This window comes from Panthera onca, chromosome C1 (assembly GCF_046562875.1).
Source record: "Panthera onca isolate mPanOnc1 chromosome C1, mPanOnc1 haplotype 2, whole genome shotgun sequence".
NCBI classification, from domain to species: domain Eukaryota; kingdom Metazoa; phylum Chordata; class Mammalia; order Carnivora; family Felidae; genus Panthera; species Panthera onca.
In genome coordinates, this window is record NC_138346.1 from 159,885,028 (window position 1) to 159,904,583 (window position 19,556).

At 34.9% G+C, this 19,556-nt stretch overlaps 1 protein-coding gene across 3 annotated transcripts in view; it reads left to right on the plus strand.

Moving 5' to 3' along the window:
* LRRIQ3 (leucine rich repeats and IQ motif containing 3) overlaps window positions 1-19,556 on the plus strand; it is a 217,090-nt gene that overhangs the window by 121,087 nt on the left and 76,447 nt on the right. For all 3 annotated transcript variants that reach the window (XM_060623109.3, XM_060623110.3, XM_060623108.3), the window contains one exon: window positions 5,240-5,393. In XM_060623109.3, coding sequence (XP_060479092.3) covers window positions 5,240-5,393 — 154 coding nt within the window. The remainder of the gene's footprint in view (window positions 1-5,239; window positions 5,394-19,556) is intronic.

Sequence of the window (19,556 nt, forward strand, 5' to 3'; positions counted from 1 at the left end):
ACTATTCTAGCTCTGAGGGTGTACCACTGGCTTAGATGAGCTAGACAGAACTGCTGGGTTGGTTTCCTGCCCAAGTGAGATTGTAGTGTAGGCTCTGTGGTTGCCTGGATCAGGCTCTGGTTAGATTTACTAGTTGGTTGGGATTTGGTAGTATACTCTGCAGTAGTTTGAATTAGTTTCTCTGCCCTAGCAGGACAGTAGAATAGGAGTCAGGGCCTGCCCATCTCGTTATTTGGGGATCTGAATCAGGCAAGAGTGTGAGTGAATATCCTAGTCAGGTGAGGCTTCCAGTTTTGCTCTGCAGACAAGGAAAGTCATGAGCTCTATTCTCTATTCATGTGCCACTATAAGTAGAGCTATGGGGTGGGCTACACAGCTTCTTGTGTGCTCTGGTAAGATTCTGTGCTTGGGCAAGCTGAAGCCTGTATTCAGCAATGAGTGGTACCAGAAATTAATTTCCTTGCCCAGGTGTAGTGGGAGAAGCAGCTCCAAAGAAGTAAGGCTCTTTGTGGCCCCAAACTGCCTCACACTGCAAGTTCCCTGGCCGAACGGGACTACTCACTTTCCTCAGGGGTCAGTCAGCATTACCTGCCTGCCCCTTGTTTTTGCTAGGTCACAGAGAGGCTTCTGAGTATTCTCACCATCCCTTCCTGTCCGGGGGTGGGGGGTGGGGGGGCAGGAATCATGCTTTGCAGCATGTGGGTTATGACTGCTCTCCTGTGCGTGGACCCACCTTAGACAACTCCTCAATTTTTCTAAATAGGCTTTCCCATTGGGAGAGGCCAGGAACTACAGTGAGCAGTAGAGAAGCTATGAATTAACTCCCTTAATTGGGCAAAGCAGGGGAACTATCTATACTGGGTGCTACATTTACTCTGGGGGTGATCAGCTCTGCTCATATACCTCTCAGCTTGAGCATTGCTAGTGTTCCCTTACTGCCAGATGATGCCAGGAACCATGCTCTAAAGTGGTGGGGCTATGACTTAGCTCTTTGGCATGAGCATACCAGCCTCCAGGGCCAGCAAACCTCCTTGTCTGACTGACTGCCTAAATGCGGCAAACCTGTACCCTGCCAGGTCCTTGATCATATTGTGCCACTGACTTGATTCTGCAAATGAGCAAAAACATTGTTTGGGACTACCATTTGGGCTCTGCAGGTAGGAATTCAGTCTGCCAGGATTCCAGTGCTGGTCCCACCCTGCTTTGTCACACTCAGATTCCCAGTAGTTGAGCACCACAGACTCCTCTGTAATCCCCATAGGGTAAGACCAGAGTAGGGGCTTCCACAAAGTGACCCACAAACACTACAGGGGCTGGATGTTACCCCTGGGCTCTCTTACCCACTGAAAGAACTGTAGGCTCAGAAGAGACCTCTCAGTGTGGTGCTGCACTGGTCTAAAGGAAAAGGATTGCTGTTCACATATAGCCACTCCTTTTACCTTTCTAATGCATTCTGTCTTGGTCTTTGTGGTATATTGGGAGATGTGATTCAGCTTTCCCTTTTGTTCTAGGATTCTCTCAATGGTGTTTTGTCCATGAATAGTTGTTAGTCGTTCTTGCGTGGGAGAACAAAGTCAAGAATGACATCTGTCACTTATATTTACATATGTATGAATACATTTATATGTATATAAAATTCTTGTTTGAAAGATTTTTTCCTCCTCTCTTTATTACTTTGACTGTGTCATAGTAGTGCTTGTTGACCTCAATTGTTTCTGCTGAGAAGTCAGCAGTTAATCTTATTCAGGTTCCCTTGTGCATGACTAGTCCTTTTTCTTCTGCTGTTTTCAGGATTTTCCCTTTGTGTTTTTTTTTTTTTCCCCTTTGTTTTTGCATTTCTACTATTTTACTATGATGTGTCTGGATGTGTTTATAATGTGTTTATTGTACTTTTAGGCTTTTTTTTTTTTTTTTTTTTTTAGCTCTTGGATGTATAGATTAATGTTTTACATCAGATTTCAGAATGTTTTAACACTTCTAATATTTTTTTCCTGTGTTTTTTCTCATTTTCCTCTTCTATCTCCCATTATTCATATGTTGATGGACTTAATTGTACTCCACATTTCTTTGTGGGTCTGTTCATCTGTCTTCATTATTTTCTGTTTATCAGCATAATCTTTATCTCTTCAAGTTTTCTGATTTTTTTCCTTTTTCCAATTAAAGTCTGTTGAACTACTCTAGCAAAACTTTCAGTTACTATACTTTTCAACTGCAGAATTTCCATTTGGTTCTGTTTTATAATTTCTGTGTATTTATTAATCTCTATTTGAAAAAGCCTTGTCATTATACATTTCTTTGCTTATTTGAGGCTTATTTCCTTTAAACATATTTATAATAGTTGCCTTGAAGTGTTTATCTGTTATGTTTGTCATTTGTACCCTTTTAAAGGCAGTTTCAAAGGCCTACTCTTTGGTTACACTTTTGTTTTTCTTTGCCTGTCTCATAAGTTTTTGTTGAAAACTGGACATTTAAAAAAAATTCTAATGTTTATTTTTGAGAGAGAGAGAGAGAGAGAGAGAGAGAGAGAGAGAAATGGAGTGTGAGCAGGGGAGAGGCAGAGAGAAAGGGAAACACAGAATCCGAAGTGGGCTCCAGGCTCTGAGGTGTCAGCACAGAGCCTGATGCAGGGCTCAAACCCACAAAACCGTGAGATCATGACCTTTGCCAAAGTCAGATGCTTAACTAACTGAGCCACCCAGGTGCCCCCAAAACTGGACATTTTATTTTATTTATTTATTTATTTATTTATTTATTTATTTATTTATTTACTTTTTTTATAACGTTTATTTATTTTTGAGACAGAGAGAGACAGAGCATGAGCAGGGGAGGGGCAAAGAGAGAGAGAGGGAGACACAGAATCAGAAGCAGGCTCCAGGCTCCGAGCTGCCAGCACAAAGCCTGATGCAGGGCTCGAACCCACGGACTGTGAGATCATGACCTAAGCTGAGGTCGGACGCTTAACCGACTGAGCCACCCAGGCGCCCCAAAACTGGACATTTTAAATAGTACATTGTAACCACCCTTGTTACTGAACATCTCACCCAGGCCTTATTTATTTGTTTAATAACTTGGGTAAACCATTTTAGTAAATTTTATTTCCCTTGCACTGTGGAGCCTCTGATATTTCTCCTTAGAGGGCAAACCTTTAGCCAGGTGCAGTCACCATTGGCATGACAGTGATTTTAGTAGGGCTTGCTTTGATCGTCTCTTTTTCTGATTTCTCTGTTAAGCCGTTCTGAACTCCTTTGATGTCACAACTATTACTAGCTTTCATTAGTTGCCAGCTGACTACTCTATTGTTTTCAGAAATTCCCTGGAAAATAAATTGTTCCATAGTGTGATCTTTTAAAAGTGGGTTCTTTATAAAAGTAATCTTTGAGGCCAGGTTTTACAGTTTGTTCAGATCCCAGAAGGGCTTTTCTTAGCTGTCCCCTCTCCTGGTTCTCTCTGGTAAATCTCAAGATGGTTTACAGTTTAGCTTGCTACTCTCTTGGAGGTACCTGCTCCTTTTAATTGTTTATCACTTGCTGAGGGCAAGGGCTCTCAGGGTTCCAGTATTCTCTACCTATTGCACCTGGGTTAGAGTTTCTGCCTTATAAGTGAATTCTGAGAGGAGGAAGGAAGTCCAAGATCTCCCAGACATTCTTGCTTGGAATAGATTCTCTAAAACATGGATCCAGGCTATGGTATTTCTTGGAATGATACTGTAGGCCTCAACTGGGACCAGCTGGGGAAGGGATCCTGTGTTTTCTTGACTTGTTACATTTGTAAGTGAGCAGAAGTAATTCGTACAAGTGCTGCTTGAAGTTCTTAAATGATAGTTGTATCCCTTTGTCTTCATGTTTTTCACTTCCAGGGGCTGGAGTAACATATTGGATATGTGGGTTGCCGACAGTGTCTCTGATAGTGGTGAGGGAAGGTTGAATGACTTTAGCAGAGCAGAGCTGCACCACCAACTTACTCTAGTCATCATTAGAGCAAAGTTAACTTTTACATTATTTAAGCCATTATACGTTTTATTCTCTTAATATATTTTACCCTAATTTGTAGATCATCAATGAAAGTATTTTGCATGAAGAAATGAATAGATGGAGCTCACTTTAAAAATTTGAAAAATGGAAAAAAATGCTTTCCTTTTAGTTTTGTTTTACCTCTGCTAATTAATAATAATGGTAACTGTAAACTTCCTACTTCATCCATCATTTTAATTCAAATGACTTTAAAATTTCTTCAAATAGAATAAATGTTACTGATTTTTTGGTAAATTGTCTCCATGATATTGAAGTAGTGTACTTTGATACCCTCTCTTACAAAAATTTTAAAGTAAAGATTGGCTGTTAAATTTTATCTAATACCTTTTCTGCATCTGCTTGTATACACAGACATGTTTCTTCCATTAATTTGGTTATATAATGAGCTTTGTAATAGTTGATCATATTGTTCTTATTCTTTCCTTATATCGCTGGATCTTTTCACTAATATTTAGAATTTTTGCATCTGTATTCAAAGCTGAGATTGGTCTATGGTTTTCTTTTTATTGCCTTATTAGACTGACTAGGACTTCCATTGCAATGATGAGTAGGTTGGGTGAGAGAGGACATTCTTCCCTTGTTTTTGATCTTACAGGGGAAATATTTAGTATTTTACAATTAAGTTTTATATTAGTTTGTTGATGCCATTTATCAGATAATATTTTGGACATATTGGTTTAAACAAAATTAAAATTAATCTCCTCTTTTTCTTTTACATTTTTTACTGTGACTAATAGAAAACTTAAAATTATTTGATGGCGTACATTGTATTATGTTGGACAGTACTGCTCTAGAGTAATTTTTATAGATGGAGATATAGTTACTTCTTTACTGGAGAAGAATAATAAAAAGAGTTCATAATGGTTACCTTATATTTCTGTAGATAACTTTGTCATGTTCTCCTTGCCATTATATTATAAAATACATAGCCAGACATGAGTACAGAACTGTTTGTGGATCCATATCACCAGAGATTTCTCAGCACCCATTCATCCCTTGATGAATGATGATGAGTAAACTTTAGTGCCTAAGTAGTTTTTTATGTAGTATTAATATGAAAACAAATATTACATTAAATTTAGCACCATGTTTTCTAAAGATGTAAGTGAATTCATGAGTAGTTTTCTTTCTTTTTTTTTTAATGGCAAAAAAACTAAATGACAATTTCCTCCCCGCCCCCCCCCCCCTCAACCCACTCTTATATTCAGCCCCTTGTTGCATAAAAAGCATCAGGAGAAATTTATTGGTGAATGTGAAACAAAGTGGACTTTTATACCTAAAGGATATGAAGACAGTCTCTTTAAGCATCTCTTTCTTCAGCCTGAAACTAATAGAACAGGAAAACTTGCACATTGGAAACGTGTAAGTATGGTTACTTTATTACTTACCTTTAAATATTTTTATTTAATATACTATAGTTGTAATTTATGTATCGATAGTAAAAGTTTCTTCATTCCCTTTTAAATATTCTCATTATATTGTTAATATTCTGCTTGAGGTTTTCTTGATGTAAGAAAAGTCATATGATAACAAAGTACAAATATAATTTTGTGGTACATTATTCTTATCACAACCATTTTGTAATTTTATGCCTTGCATATTTATTTTCTCATATCACCTATTGCAAATAGTTATTAATAGTAATGTAAAATATCTTCATAGCAGTTGAAAACAAAGAAATATTTAGTTTATTGAAAACTAATGATACTATATGTAGTATAATATTCATTCAGTGTTTTATGATAAATTATGTCTTGCTTTGAGGACACATCAGAAATAGAAACTTATTTATTGACTGCCTACTGCTGTCAGGTGCTCTGCTAGATATTTTGCATGTGTTCTGTAATTTATTCTCCACAGCACTGTAAGATAGGTGTTTTCATGTCATTTTTATAAAGAGGAAAAGTAAGGCTTTTACAGGTTAACTAACTTACCAAAAGCCACACATTTGAGTGACATTGCTAGACTTAACTCCAGGTCTTCTGACACCAGAGTTTGTGCAAAAAAGCACAAACTTTTTTTTTTTTTTTATCTTTAGAAGTTTTTTTTTTTTTTTTTGACATTAAATAATGGTAGAAATGAAGACTTGACATTCTAGTATAATTACTAGATCAAACTTATAATAATGTGTAATGCACTGTTTGTGATAAATAAACCCCTTCACATGTAGACCTGTTTCTAAGTAACTTGCACTATAAATATTTCCATTTTATTAACATGATTAGAAAAGACTAAAAAAGGTGCAGACTGTCATTTGTCTGATTTCAGTGTTATTGAGGACATGTGTTTTAGAAATAGCAGAGGAATATCTTCAAGCCCTTAAAACCCACAGAAATTATCCATTGAATAAAAATATAGATTTAAAAGGCCAATATATCCTATTCAAAACTTTTTCCTCAGTAGCACACAGTGCTGACTATATTCAGTTGCTCTAGATGAGATGCTCTATAAAAGTATAAAGTTCATATGAAGTGTCTTTTGGCCCTCTATATAGAATATAAACTCACTGGTTTCAGGCATGTCACATGCTTTTTTATGTGCTTTATGCAGAGGAGACTTTCATTGAATGTTGTATATAACTAATTTGGATATATATTTATAAAATACTTGCACACTCATGTACAGATATATATATATATATATATATACACATAGTCATATATCCATATGCAAAACCTAATATACATACATGGATATGTATTGTATTATGGCAAATGACTATGTGCATAAACAGGAATTAAATATTCATATTGTAGAGGTATTTTATTTAATATCTGTGAAGTCACATAGAATATATCATTGTCAGGTCTTTGGAAGTATTTTAAATGTTAAGAAATTTGGGGATATATATTCATTATAAGGAGTTTTCTAAAGCTGTTAATATTATTGATAATTTTGCTAACCGCATCACAATTAATGTTATTAAGAACTATTCTTTCATAGTCTATAAATATGTACATTGTCTGATGATTTTTCACTGTTTATAGCTACTATTCATAAGACATTATAGAAGTTGTCTTCAGCTCAATTTCTTAGAGTAATTGAAATGATCCTTAATCATAAGATTCATCTTTGAATCTTTACTTCTTCTGTGTAAAATTGTTGTTCCATCTTCTGGTGGCTTCTTTTGTAGTCTCTTCAGCTCACTTATGTGGTGTACTATTCTTCTGTTATTTTTGTATCTTGTCATTAGTGACTTGGCAATTGGTCAAGTAGAAACTATAGTAAGAACAAGTGATGCCATAGAGTGCTTAAGAGAACCTAGGATCCAAGAAACATTAAAAAGATTAAGAAGTAGGGAAAAGAGAGGAGGTAATAAAATAGCAGTATTTAATACTGGGAGTTCATTTTAAAAAAATGCTGTGAGCAGAATAATGGAAAGGATCAGTCAAGAGTGGAATTCTAGTTTTAGTAATTAGATAAGTAACTAATGTCTGTTTTTCTTCTGTTTGAGGCTGAAATGTGCTTGGTCCAAAAAGCATAAAACTTCCTGTATTCATGGTAACCTAAAATGGAGAGAGCCAGAAGAGTGAGTTCAAGTTACATTTATTTAGGAAATGCTATGCTGCAAAGCCAGCATTTAAGGTGCACACTTAAGCTGTTAAAGGAGATATAGAACCGAAAGCCAGGATTCATGAGTAAGGACTCTGATTAAAAAAAAAAGTGGATCAGAGGAAACTGAGGTTCTGGAACAATTGCTACAGACATTATTTATCGATGGCTCACAGTCAAAAGGTGGCCGTTCCTCTTGAAGAATTGGCCGACAGAAATACAGACCTACGGTGGTCAATGAGATCAAGTTTTAGGGAAACATATTATTATAATGGATTTTAGGGAAATTTAGATACTATTGTGATGGATTTTGCTGGGACACCCAAAAATGTTTGAAATTTGCTTTGGCATAGTCAACCCTTTTCCTCAAAGGTTACTGTGGAAAATGAATGTATAGGGAGTAATAGCAAACAGAGCAGTTTCTTTTTTTAATGCTTATTTATTTATTTATTTTGAGAGAGAGAGAGAGAGAGAGAGAAGGGTGAGGGGCAGACAGAGAGGAAGAGAGAGAATCCCAAAAAGACTCCATGCTTTCAGTGCAGAGCCTGACATGGGGCTCTTCAAGGGGCTTGTTAGGATGTGGGGCTCTTCAAGGGGCTTGTTAGGATGTGGGGCTCAAAGTGGGGCTCGACCTCAGGAACTGTGAGTTCATGACCTGAGCTGAAATCAAGAGTTGGACACTTAAGTGAATAGCCACCCAGGTGCCCCGAACAAAACAGTTTCTAACTGGATTTGCCTGAAATTTCCATTGCAAAACTTTAGTAACCTGGGCTAGAGTATGAGATATTCTTCATTATTTATGCTTTGTTGGCTTTGTGGTATTATTTCACTTATTTCCTATATTGCAAACATGAATTTTAGAATAGCTATAATATGAAAGAAAGTCACACCCATTGTAGCCAAAAGGAAAGAGATTCAGAGGAGAGGAAAGCGATTTGCTACATATTTATCTCAGAGGCAGCCTAGTTGCTTCCTTTCCTCCTGCTCCCGCAACTTCACATCTGAAGCTTCCTTAAGTGGTTTAGTCATATGTTGTTAGGAAGGAGGGAAAACATCTAAAAGGTAAAAAAGAGTGATGGCCAGGAACCTTAACTCTTCCAACCTCATGGAAAGTAAGAACAAGTCTATCTTGTAGATACCGATCTTTGACAGCCTACCTCCTAGATACATGATCTAATTGTTTTTTCTTAAAACTTCAATAACACGTTGCCTTCCTGAAGCATGAAGTTTGGAATGTCATACCCTTTGTCTTCACTCATTTTCTGGAGTGGGTGCATATATTCTTCCTAATTAGGAACACAATGAGGAGAAGGATCAATAAGGCGATCCAACCCAGTTTCTCTGGAAGGGATCTCTTACTTAGAACCACTTTTAGGGGCGCCTGGGTGGCTCAGTCGGTTGATCGTCCGACTTCGGCTCAGGTCATGATCTCGTGGTCTGTGGGTTCGAGCCCCACGTCGGGCTCTGTGCTGACAGCTCAGAGCCTGAAGCCTGCTTCAGATTCTGTGCCTCACTCTCTCTCTGCCCCTCCCCCACTCATGCTCTGTCTCTCTCTTTCTGTCAAAAATAAATAAACATTAAAAAAAATTTAAAGAACCACTTTTAATACATTGACTGTTCATATTTCATATTCCTTTGTGACATTGTATGGTTCCTGGAAACATTGGAAGTAATCTAATATGGTCTATACTATTACGTATAGTCGTCTATACTAAAGTAAAATTTGCTTTAGAAATGCTGGTTTGGTTGAATTTTAGAATATTTTTATTGATTTTTTTCCCTTGATTCCAAAAATTTATTTTTCTCATAAATAATACTGATGGAGCTATATACATGCCATATTGAACACTATTTTTGTAAAACAAAATAGAACAAAATGTTTTCAAATACAGTCCTCCTATGAACCTGTTCCATTATTAAATACATTTTCCCAAAGATACACAGAGACTTTTCAGATTGGCTTCTAACACTTAGCAATATGCATTTAAGATTGCTCCATCTCTTCATGGCTTAATAACTCATTTCCTTTTAGCAGTGAACAATATTTCATTGTCTGGATGTATTACAACTTATCCATTCACCTATTGAAGGACATCTTGGTTGCTTCCAAGTTTTGGCAGTTATGAACAAAGTTTCTGTAATCATCCATGTGCAGATTTTGTGTGGACATAAATTTTCAGGTTGCTTAGGTAAATACAGGGGAGCATGATTACTGGATCATATGGTAAGAGTATATTTAGTTTTGTAAAAAAGCTGCCAAACTGTCTTCCAACGTGGCTATACCATTTTGCATTCCTACTAGCAATAAATGAGAGTTCTGTTGCTCCCTGTATTTCTAGCATTTGGTGGTATCAGTGTTCTAGATTTTGGCTATTCTGATGGATATTTAATAATGTCTTATTGCTTTAATTTGCAATTCCCTAATGACATATGGTGCTGAACATATTTTCATAAGTTTACCTGCCATCCAGATGTATATCTTTGGTGAGCTGTAGCTCCCTTTTTACTATTGAAAAGGTGAGATGATTTATCACATGGCCTATGTGAGTAAGAAAAAGAGAAGGGTTCACTTTAAGCAGGGCTTCTGTACAGTGTACAAGTACATTTACATCAGACTCTATATAAGAGGATATTCCCTGAGATTGTGCAGAGCACAGCTTGCATGGCAGGGTGAGTTTGCCCTGATTTTATAAATCCAAGTAAATAATCATATTTGAGGATTGTGTGTGTGTGTGTGTGTGTGTGTGTGTGTGTGTGTTCAATGCGTGTACAACACACGTGCACATGCACCTACTTTAAATTAAGGTCAGTCTGAGGGTAGGGAAAGAGAATAATCATCTCCGTATTACAAGCCAAGAAATATTGAATTTAGTTTTTCCCTCTCTGTCTTGTTTAACAGTAAGTGATACTAAGACAATACAGAGAGGGTTGATCTTATATCAGATTCAGGAGATGTGATTTTGGTCACCTTGTTTTAATTATGTGGAGGGTTAAAAAGAAACTTATGGGTAGATATTTTATTTTTAAATTTCATCGTTTTGTGTAATAAGAATGCTTTCTTATACTGGAAACTGACATTTTTTTTAATGTTTATTTTTGAGAGAGAGAGAGACAGAGCGCGAGTAGGGGAAAGGCAGAGAGAGGGAGATACAGAATCCAAAGCAGGCTCCAGCTCTGAGCATCAGCACAGAGCGCAACATGGGGCTCAAACCCACAAACCGCAAGACCATGACCTGAGCTGAAATCTGATGCTTAACAGACTGAGCCACCCAGGCACCCGGCCTTTATTTTCAATGTGTTTCTGAAATGTTGCAATTTGTGTAATTCTAACAAGCTTTGTGATGACATTGTTTACAAATTGCCCTTTGTTATTATCTGTCATTTTGGGGTTCTATCAGCAATTCAGTTTATTTCCAATGGGTCTTTTTTGAATATTTACAACATCCTTAGTACTAAAACAAACTCTAAAGCCTTAAAAATGGTAATCAAGCAAGTGCTATGCTGGAACTTGTAAGGAGAGAGGGAAGAACTAGGAAAAATTCACTGGATAGGGACCGATTGTATAAAGTGTGGAACTGAGAGGAGAGGAGTATACCAATTCGAATCCAGGAAGCCAATTGCCTACATTTAATGGGTCTCACCAAAGGAGACAGAGTTGTCCTGAGTATCAAGACTTATGGGAAATAGTGGCTTTTAGTGGTAAGTGGAATTATGAGATATTAGAAGAGTATATAAGGGCATATACTAGGGCTGCCTAAGGGTAAGGGTAATTTAACTTAAGCTTAATTCAGCCCTCTTTTGGGGTCCAAAGAAGTAATAATGATGGCTTAAAAGTGACACCATAGCTTAATGACCTCATCAGTACTTAAGGGGCTAAATTTAGCCATTTAATAGTTTTGCAGGTATTTGTTGTGTGTTTTTAAGTATCAGATTCTCTGCTCATCACTGACAAAAATAAAGTAAATAAAACATGTCCCCTGTAATCAAGATTTTATTGGGACTAAAGAGAGAAGACTTGGAAGTAAATGAATAAGATTAGGACAGAAACATACAAGGATAATATTACCATTTGTGGTTGCTCAGATGCAAGAAGTGTCATTAGCTGAGAGCTTCAGCATTTAGTTTCTTTCAGGGTCCACCTCTGCTTTCAAGTTGAGGTCACACTGTTTTCTCTAGGCAAACTCCAGGCAATTATTGAGTAAGGCATGGTTGCGAGGACCTGGTCATTTCTGCTCAATGTGAGACTTTCAGACAGACTTTGCTCTGGAGCTCCAGGGTGATTGGCAGAAAGTTTGACTTTTCTGATTAATCTACTTCCTCCATTTTCCCTTAACAGGTGTTACCTCCCAATAAAAGTTTTGCACACTTAACTCTGTCTTGGTATCTCATTTCTGGAAAAACCAACCTGTGACCATTTATTATTATGCTTAGTGCCATAGATATAGGTAGGAAAGATTTGAAAGCAAGGAATTGCAGAATTAATTTTAAAAAGCAGCAAATGAGCACTACTAGTATAATACATAATCTGAAGTGAGAACTTTGGGAATTGCCCAGGTCAGTAGGAAAAAGAGAAACAGAGATTCACCAAATATCATAATACATCTGGAAAAGGTAAAGAGATAGAAATTATGAAGTGCTGATAGTATTCCTCAACAAATACTTTGTGCATTGAGTTGAGTAAAGGAAAATTAAATAATTTAAACCTAAGAGAGAAATTAAGAAAGAGTTGTAATGACGCCCTTATAAATTATGCCAGATGGTAACTTTATTGGCATATTTTAACATCTGCTTAGAGATATCAGTTCTGTTTGTCCCATTTCCATACATGAGGGATTTAATATCAATAATATACAATAGATAATCTCCTAGGAGTCATAGGACAAATATAAATATAAATGTAAATAAAAGTTTCTTTATTATTAATATTCCTCAATGAGGTGTCAATCTTTTCTGTTATTGAAAATTATATTTTTCATAATCATAACTCCATCTGTATGCATAATCGTAACATATCTGCATGCTACCCTGACCCTCTAGAATTAGTTAGGAACACTGAGAATATAGTCATTGACTCCCTTTTTTAAAAATATACAGTTTGGCAGTAATCTTTTGCTCTGTGTAAAAAGACACGTGTCCACACTTCCAAGGACCAAAATGAGAATTTCTGCCTGAATTATATCATGGAGAGGCAAGAAATCTACCTGGCACTCTTCAGCGTAGCTCTCTTCGTTATTCAGAGTTTCTCAATCTTTTTGGGCAACTAACTCAAAGGGGAAGCCTAATTTTATACCAAGCAGGAAACTGGCTTACATTTATTTCCTTCAATTATTTTCATTTGCTCTCACCAGGCACTAAGGATTGCCATCAATATCATTCCACCTGAAAGAGCAAAACTTGAGATTTTATGGATTATCCAGGTTTTATTTTAGTTTAGGGCTGTTCGCTTATATCTCATGGTGTAGCCTTTTGATTTTGAATATCAGCAGTATCCTCTCCTTGGGTGGGCATAGGCTTGGAATTTTGATTCCTGACCTTTTGAGCCATCAGATGTGTAGTTTAGTTTATAAATTGTTTCTTCCTGATCTACAGATATTCTCAGAACAAAAGCAGTTTTGAGTGTTGGGGCTTATCTTTCTGGGATCCTGCCTTCTTTTAAATTTTGACCTGATAAATTATAATTTTCTTGATAAATCCTTCCTGTTTTTCAAAGACTTAATAAAACATATTTCATCTGGCTTTTCTGAATTTCAGAATTGATCCAAATTTATATTCTTTCAATCCTGGATGTGGATCTTTTGACTCTCCATATTTTCTATTATTTAATAACTAGCAGTGGTTTCCTTTGACCTAGTAACCATCTTCCTTTTTTTTTTCCTTGAAAAAAGTGTATTTTAAATTGCAAATCTATTTTATTTTATACATTGATTTTAAAATTTAAGGTATGAAACACAGTGTTTCTTCTTCCTACCACTACCATGAGCAGTCTATATGTTTTATATTGGTTTTGAGATTTGGCAATAATTAGTCTGTCTTTTAGGGAACATCAGTTGTCTAATAATTGTCAGTATTTTTTTTTACATGATATAGCATTATATCTCAGTTTTTTTAAAAAAATGTATATTTTTGTAGATTCTTGTTTCTGTTTTAAGCAATCTAGCTTGAAACTTTTATGTTTTATGACTCCATAGATACTGCTAAATAATACATAGTAAGGATTCAAAAAGAGAGAAATATATTAAAATCTTGTTAATAATTTCAAATGAAAGTTCCGCATAGTTAACTGATGATAAATGTGTTGTTTTGCACACTTCAGTTATTTTCTGCTTCAATTTTGTCAAATGCTAAAAAATTAACTTTTGTATTTGGCTTTTTGCTTACATTGTTGAATTATTATTAACACTAAAAAAAGGTTACAACTTTTTAAAAACTTGAATCCTGGGGTGCCTGGGTGGCTCAGTAGGTTAAGCTTTTGACTTCGGCTCAGGTCATGATCTCACAGTGAGTGAATTCAAGCCCCACGTCGGGCTCTGTGCTTACAGCTCAGAGCCTGGAGCCTGCTTCAGATTGTGGATTTCCTTCTCTCTCTGCCCCTCCTCCACTCACACTCTGTCTCTCTCTCTCAAAAATAAATAAACATTAACACAAACAAACAAAAACCTTGAATCCTAAAATCACCTGAAAATTTTTAATGATTTTTCTCAATCTCTTTTCATTATATTAATTATTTTGGACACTTCACATCTTTGACATTTCATTATAACTCTGACAAGCACTACTGAAACTACATTGTCAACTCCACAATGTTTTTTTTTTTTATAATATCTCTAGTGAGACATAATTTGCATAAGACAAAGTTAATCCTTTTAAAGTATTCGATTCAGTGGTTTTCAGTATATTTATATACAGACTTTTGCTATCATTACTATTATTAATTCCAGAACATTTTCATAACCCCAAAAGAAATCCCATACCATTAGCAGTAGTCCTTATGAGCCCTGGAAACCATTAATCTATTTTCTATCTCTATGAATTTGCTTATTCTGGGCATTTAATATAGATTGAATAATAAAATATGTGATCTTTTGTCTCTGGCTTCTTTCACTTAGCATAATTTTTCCAAGATTTATCCATGTTGTAACATGTATCAGTATTTCATTCATATTTATGGCTGAATAATATTATATGATTATGCCACATTTTGTAATCTATTCACTAATTGTGTTGCTTCCAGTTTATAGCTATTATTAATAGTGCAGCTATGAACATCCATATGGGAATATTTGGGTGGACATACTTCTCAGTTTTATTGGGCATGTACCTAGCAGTGGAGTTAAAGGAAGATGATTAGGTTATTCTTTGTTTTACTTTTTGAGGAAGTACCAAACTGTTTACTTCTGCAGCAGATGCACCATTTTGTATTCACATCATCAATGTGTGAGAGTTCTAATTTCTCCAAATCCTCACCAACACTTGTTATTATCTGTCTTTTTCTTTTTTATTAGAACCAGGCTGGTGGGTATGAAGTGGTACTTCACTGTGGTTTTAACTTGCATTTCCCAATAACTAATGATGCTGAGGATCTTTTCATGTATTTATTGGTCATTTGTATATCTTCTTTGGAGAACTATTCAACTACTTTCATCATTTTATAATAAATAGGTTCTTTTTATTGTTGAGTTCTAAGAATTCCTTATATATTCTTTTTTTCCTTATATATTCTCAATACAAATCTCATAACATATATGACTTGAAAATATTTTCCCATTATGTAGGTTGTCTGACTTTTTTAATGGTATCATTTGAAACATCAAAGCTTTTAATTTTGATAAAATCCAATTCATCTCTTTTTTTTCCTCAATCACTTATACTTTGAATATCACACCTAAGAAGCAGTTATCTAAACCAAAGTCTTAAAGGTTTATTTCTATATTTTTTAGTAAGAATTTCATAATTTTAGCTGTTATATTAGGCCTACAATTCACTTTGAGTTAATTTTTATATAGTATGAATTAGGAATCCAACATAAATCCTTTATATGTGAATATCCAGTTGTACAGCACCATTTTTTAAAAAAAAATAATAATAATAAAAAAACCCTCATACATCTATTGAATTATCTTGGTCCTCTTGTCAGAACTCAATCAACCAAATTCAGGGGTTTATTTCTGGACTCTATTCTGTTGATCTGTATGTCTATCCCACATAATCACTTTGGCATTGCAAAGTTTTTGTTATTAAAATAGGTTACTGAAGAAAAAGTCTAATATCCTAAGAATCTTCAATAGTATAGTTTGATTATTGTGTTATAATTAAGATTGAAATCTATTATCCTAAAATTTGTGTTTTATATCATTATACTCAAATTAAAAATTAACATGCAAACTCATCCCATGTGTACAAATGATATATTATTTACCTCCAAATTTTTTGAAAATTTGTAATTTTAAGATTCATGTTTTGATAGAAAATCTGATATGGAGAGAAATTTTCTGAGAGTTGACAAATGGAAAGACTACTAAAAGTCCTTAGAAACAATTGATGATTTTTCCATTCGTAGAACACTTGATATATCCTACTGATAAACCATATGGGGTAGTGTAGATTTCATGACCTTTATAATCATAAAATCAGCTTTGCCTGCATACTTTAAAGGCAGTAGATACATAATAATTGTATACATATAAATATCAATATAGATACTTTTTAGGAGTGTTAAAGCTTGATTTTAAAAATCAAGTTTAATATTCTTTAATGCTTTCCCCCCTCCCCCCCCCCCCACACACACACCTCAGCAAGCTATAGGGAAATGGAGAGTGGAGAGATTTGTTTTTGTTTTTATTTTTGTTTGTTTGTTCTTTAGGAATGTGTTGTTTAGATGAGGCAATAGAATCATGGCCCAATATGTGTGTGTAATTAAGCATCAGATGTGTGGTGAAACATAAAAAATTGGATGTCAAAAAAGAAAAGATCAAGGGTAACATTGAAAAAATATAATGAACAAAGCTGTGGAGGTGAGAATTAGCTTGGCAGATGTGTGAAATGGAAAGGAAACTATCCTAACTATACTAAGAGATTTATGAGAGGAATTGTGGAAAGCAAAGTTTGGTAGGACTGTTAATGGACATTTTAATTTTCACTTGAGTGCTGAAAATGATTATTTGGCAAGGAGTAGTCTCTCTGTACAACCTAATATCTTATGTGCAGTTATACCTGTGAAATTACTTAGAATTAACAAGTTACATTTGTTATTCAAACTTTTGTATAGGATAGTGGGTGACCAAACGTTAGGATGATTATTGAATTGTTTAATTTATAATATAAAGAAGAGAGTAAAGAATGAAATCTTATACCCATCAGCCTGAAGTTTTCCCAATAGTGAAATATGACAGACAGATGACAAGAAAATGTAGGAAGGTTTCCAGATGAAAGATGAAAGATCATAATAGAAGCTGTAGCTTTTGGTAGTAGATGAGCCTTTTAAAATTTTATTTCATTCAATCTTTTCAATGTTTTTTTTTTTTTTTTGCTCATTATTGTATTATAAACAGTGTACTTCAGCTGGTTCATTCTCCAGTCTCCTTGCTTGATGTTTTCCTTATGTAAATTAAGCATCATCTATTTTCTGCCTAATTCATGTTCCCAGTTTCTTCAAGATGGTTTACAATCAGCTCAATCTTCTGATGACATTCACAGTTTTTAAAATATTCAAATTGAAACTTCTACATTTTTTTTCTTGGTATTCACCAGAAAAGGTACATTAATTAAAGTAATTAATTACTTTACTTACTTACTTACTGGTTAGGTTAAGAAAAAATTTGGATTTGACCACTGTACCAGTACAGGAGACACAGAATGGTTATGGTTCTAGGAACTAGTAAAGAAGGGTCAGTTTGGTAGGTAGCCCCACATCCAATGAGTACTGTTGAGCTCTGTTCACTGTCACATGGCTACCAACAGTTGACCAACTGGTATGAAAAGCTTAGTAATGTTGAAATTGGTCACTGAAAGCTGGTACTTGTGAAGTCTGTCCTCAGGTATCAAAGCCTAGACACTATGCTAACAGACTGCTTAAGAAGAAAACCAGTATCAAAGACTGGATTGCTAGAATGAAAGCTTGAGAAATGACCCAAGGCAGATGTCAAATTAGAACTAGGAAACATTGCAAAGGCAGATAGAGTGATGAAGGCTGAAGGAGGAGATAAAAAAATAATTACCAGAATTATGGATCAGTCTATGAGCAAAGGTAAATTAATAAGGGAACTCTAAGTATTGGTCCAGAGAGGCTAATTTTCTCCTATCTTAGGCTCTAGAATTGGAAGGAGAATGGAGTCTGTATGTTGGGGATTTAGTAGCTCCAAAGGAGGGAAAGAGTGATTGTAGAAACACAGCATACCTAACCAGCAGCTTTTTCTTCAAAACAGAACCATTGCTGCACATTGTGAGAAATTCCAGTATTAAAATTAACTATGTTTGATCTTGGCTGTTATGAATTAGCCATTTACTGAAGGCAAAGTCTCTTCCATAGATAGAGCTAATATATGAAAGCATTGTTTTGTGTCCTTCCCCTAATTCACCTCCATTCCAGCACATTTCCTTCTTTCTACAATGTGCCATCGGAAGGTTTCTGTCTCAAAGTAGGCACAAAAATGCCTTTTTTTCTTCAAGAACCTTAAATTCTTGGCACCAAGGCCAAAGCCTCCTTCCTGGAATCTCTTTACTTCTTTTTAAAGAATGATATTATTCCCAGAATTGTACTTCTTTATCTGTTTCCCTCTGCGCTTCAGTTGCAGCATCAAATAAAAGAATAAATTCCCTGATAATGTCCCAGAACCAAGATTTGGTCTTTTTCATTATTAGGAGAAATCAGATTCTCTGATTTAGCTGCAATATTTTTACTAATATTTTTCTTATGTATGTTTCTATTTAAATTTACTTATACACTGCTTCTTTTGAAAGTGACTTTTATGTGAATGTCTTTAGGAATATAAATCACTTTATGGCAGGTTGTGTTTTATTTTTTTTGTCACCCTTTACCTAGCACAGCAATATGCACATAGGAGGCACTTAACAAATATACTCTCTGTTGCATTTAAAACAAGTATAATCTAAACTCTACTGATATTATTTTGAGTCATAATTTATAACTCATGGAGCCATTTTAGTTTATTTTCTTAAAATATTATTCTGTGCTACTATGAAAAAAATAGCTAACAGAAATTTGCTTATCATTGAACTCTGTCTATGTGGGCAGGAAGAAATAAGGTTATCATTGTAAGAAGTTAGATGAAAATAAGATGCAAGTCAAAAAATAAGAAGTGCAAAAAGATCACACAAAGTTATGAACTATGTTAAAAAAAAAAAAAGATTTTCTTGCCAGTCCTGTTATACTAGAACTTAGAATACCTTTCAAAGATAAAGAAGGTTAAAGGGGTTACTCCATTCTGTGGTCATTATAATAAAATTCATTATTCCAGAAATGCTATAGGCTGATTATGTAAACAAACTAAAAATAAATTATATACATAAATTAATGAGTCAATTTTAGTGGATTATTAAAGAAAATGAAAATGGATAGCCTTAACATTTTATAGCATTTTATTTTTGATACAATTAGAAGTGGGGTACTTGGCGTACGGGCAACTTATTGGATTCACTATGCCAAGTAATTTTTTCCCCCAAATCTTAGGAATGCTGATAAATCTTGAAAACACTAGTTCAAAGACAATATTAGAGTTTTATGCAAGATCCATACTTTTCAAAACCAGGGCATAGTCTTTATGTGGGAAATAGGGTATATTGTTAACTATAAAATACTTTTATAGGAAATGCATATACTCATTTCTTAAGAAACATCTTAGTGGAGAGTAGTGGTAGGAGAAAATATATAAAAAGCATGTCTTTCCTTTTTTGTTTTAACTTTTGAATTCATTGAAATATGAAAAACCTATCATTCATACTTTTAGGTTTGTTGCT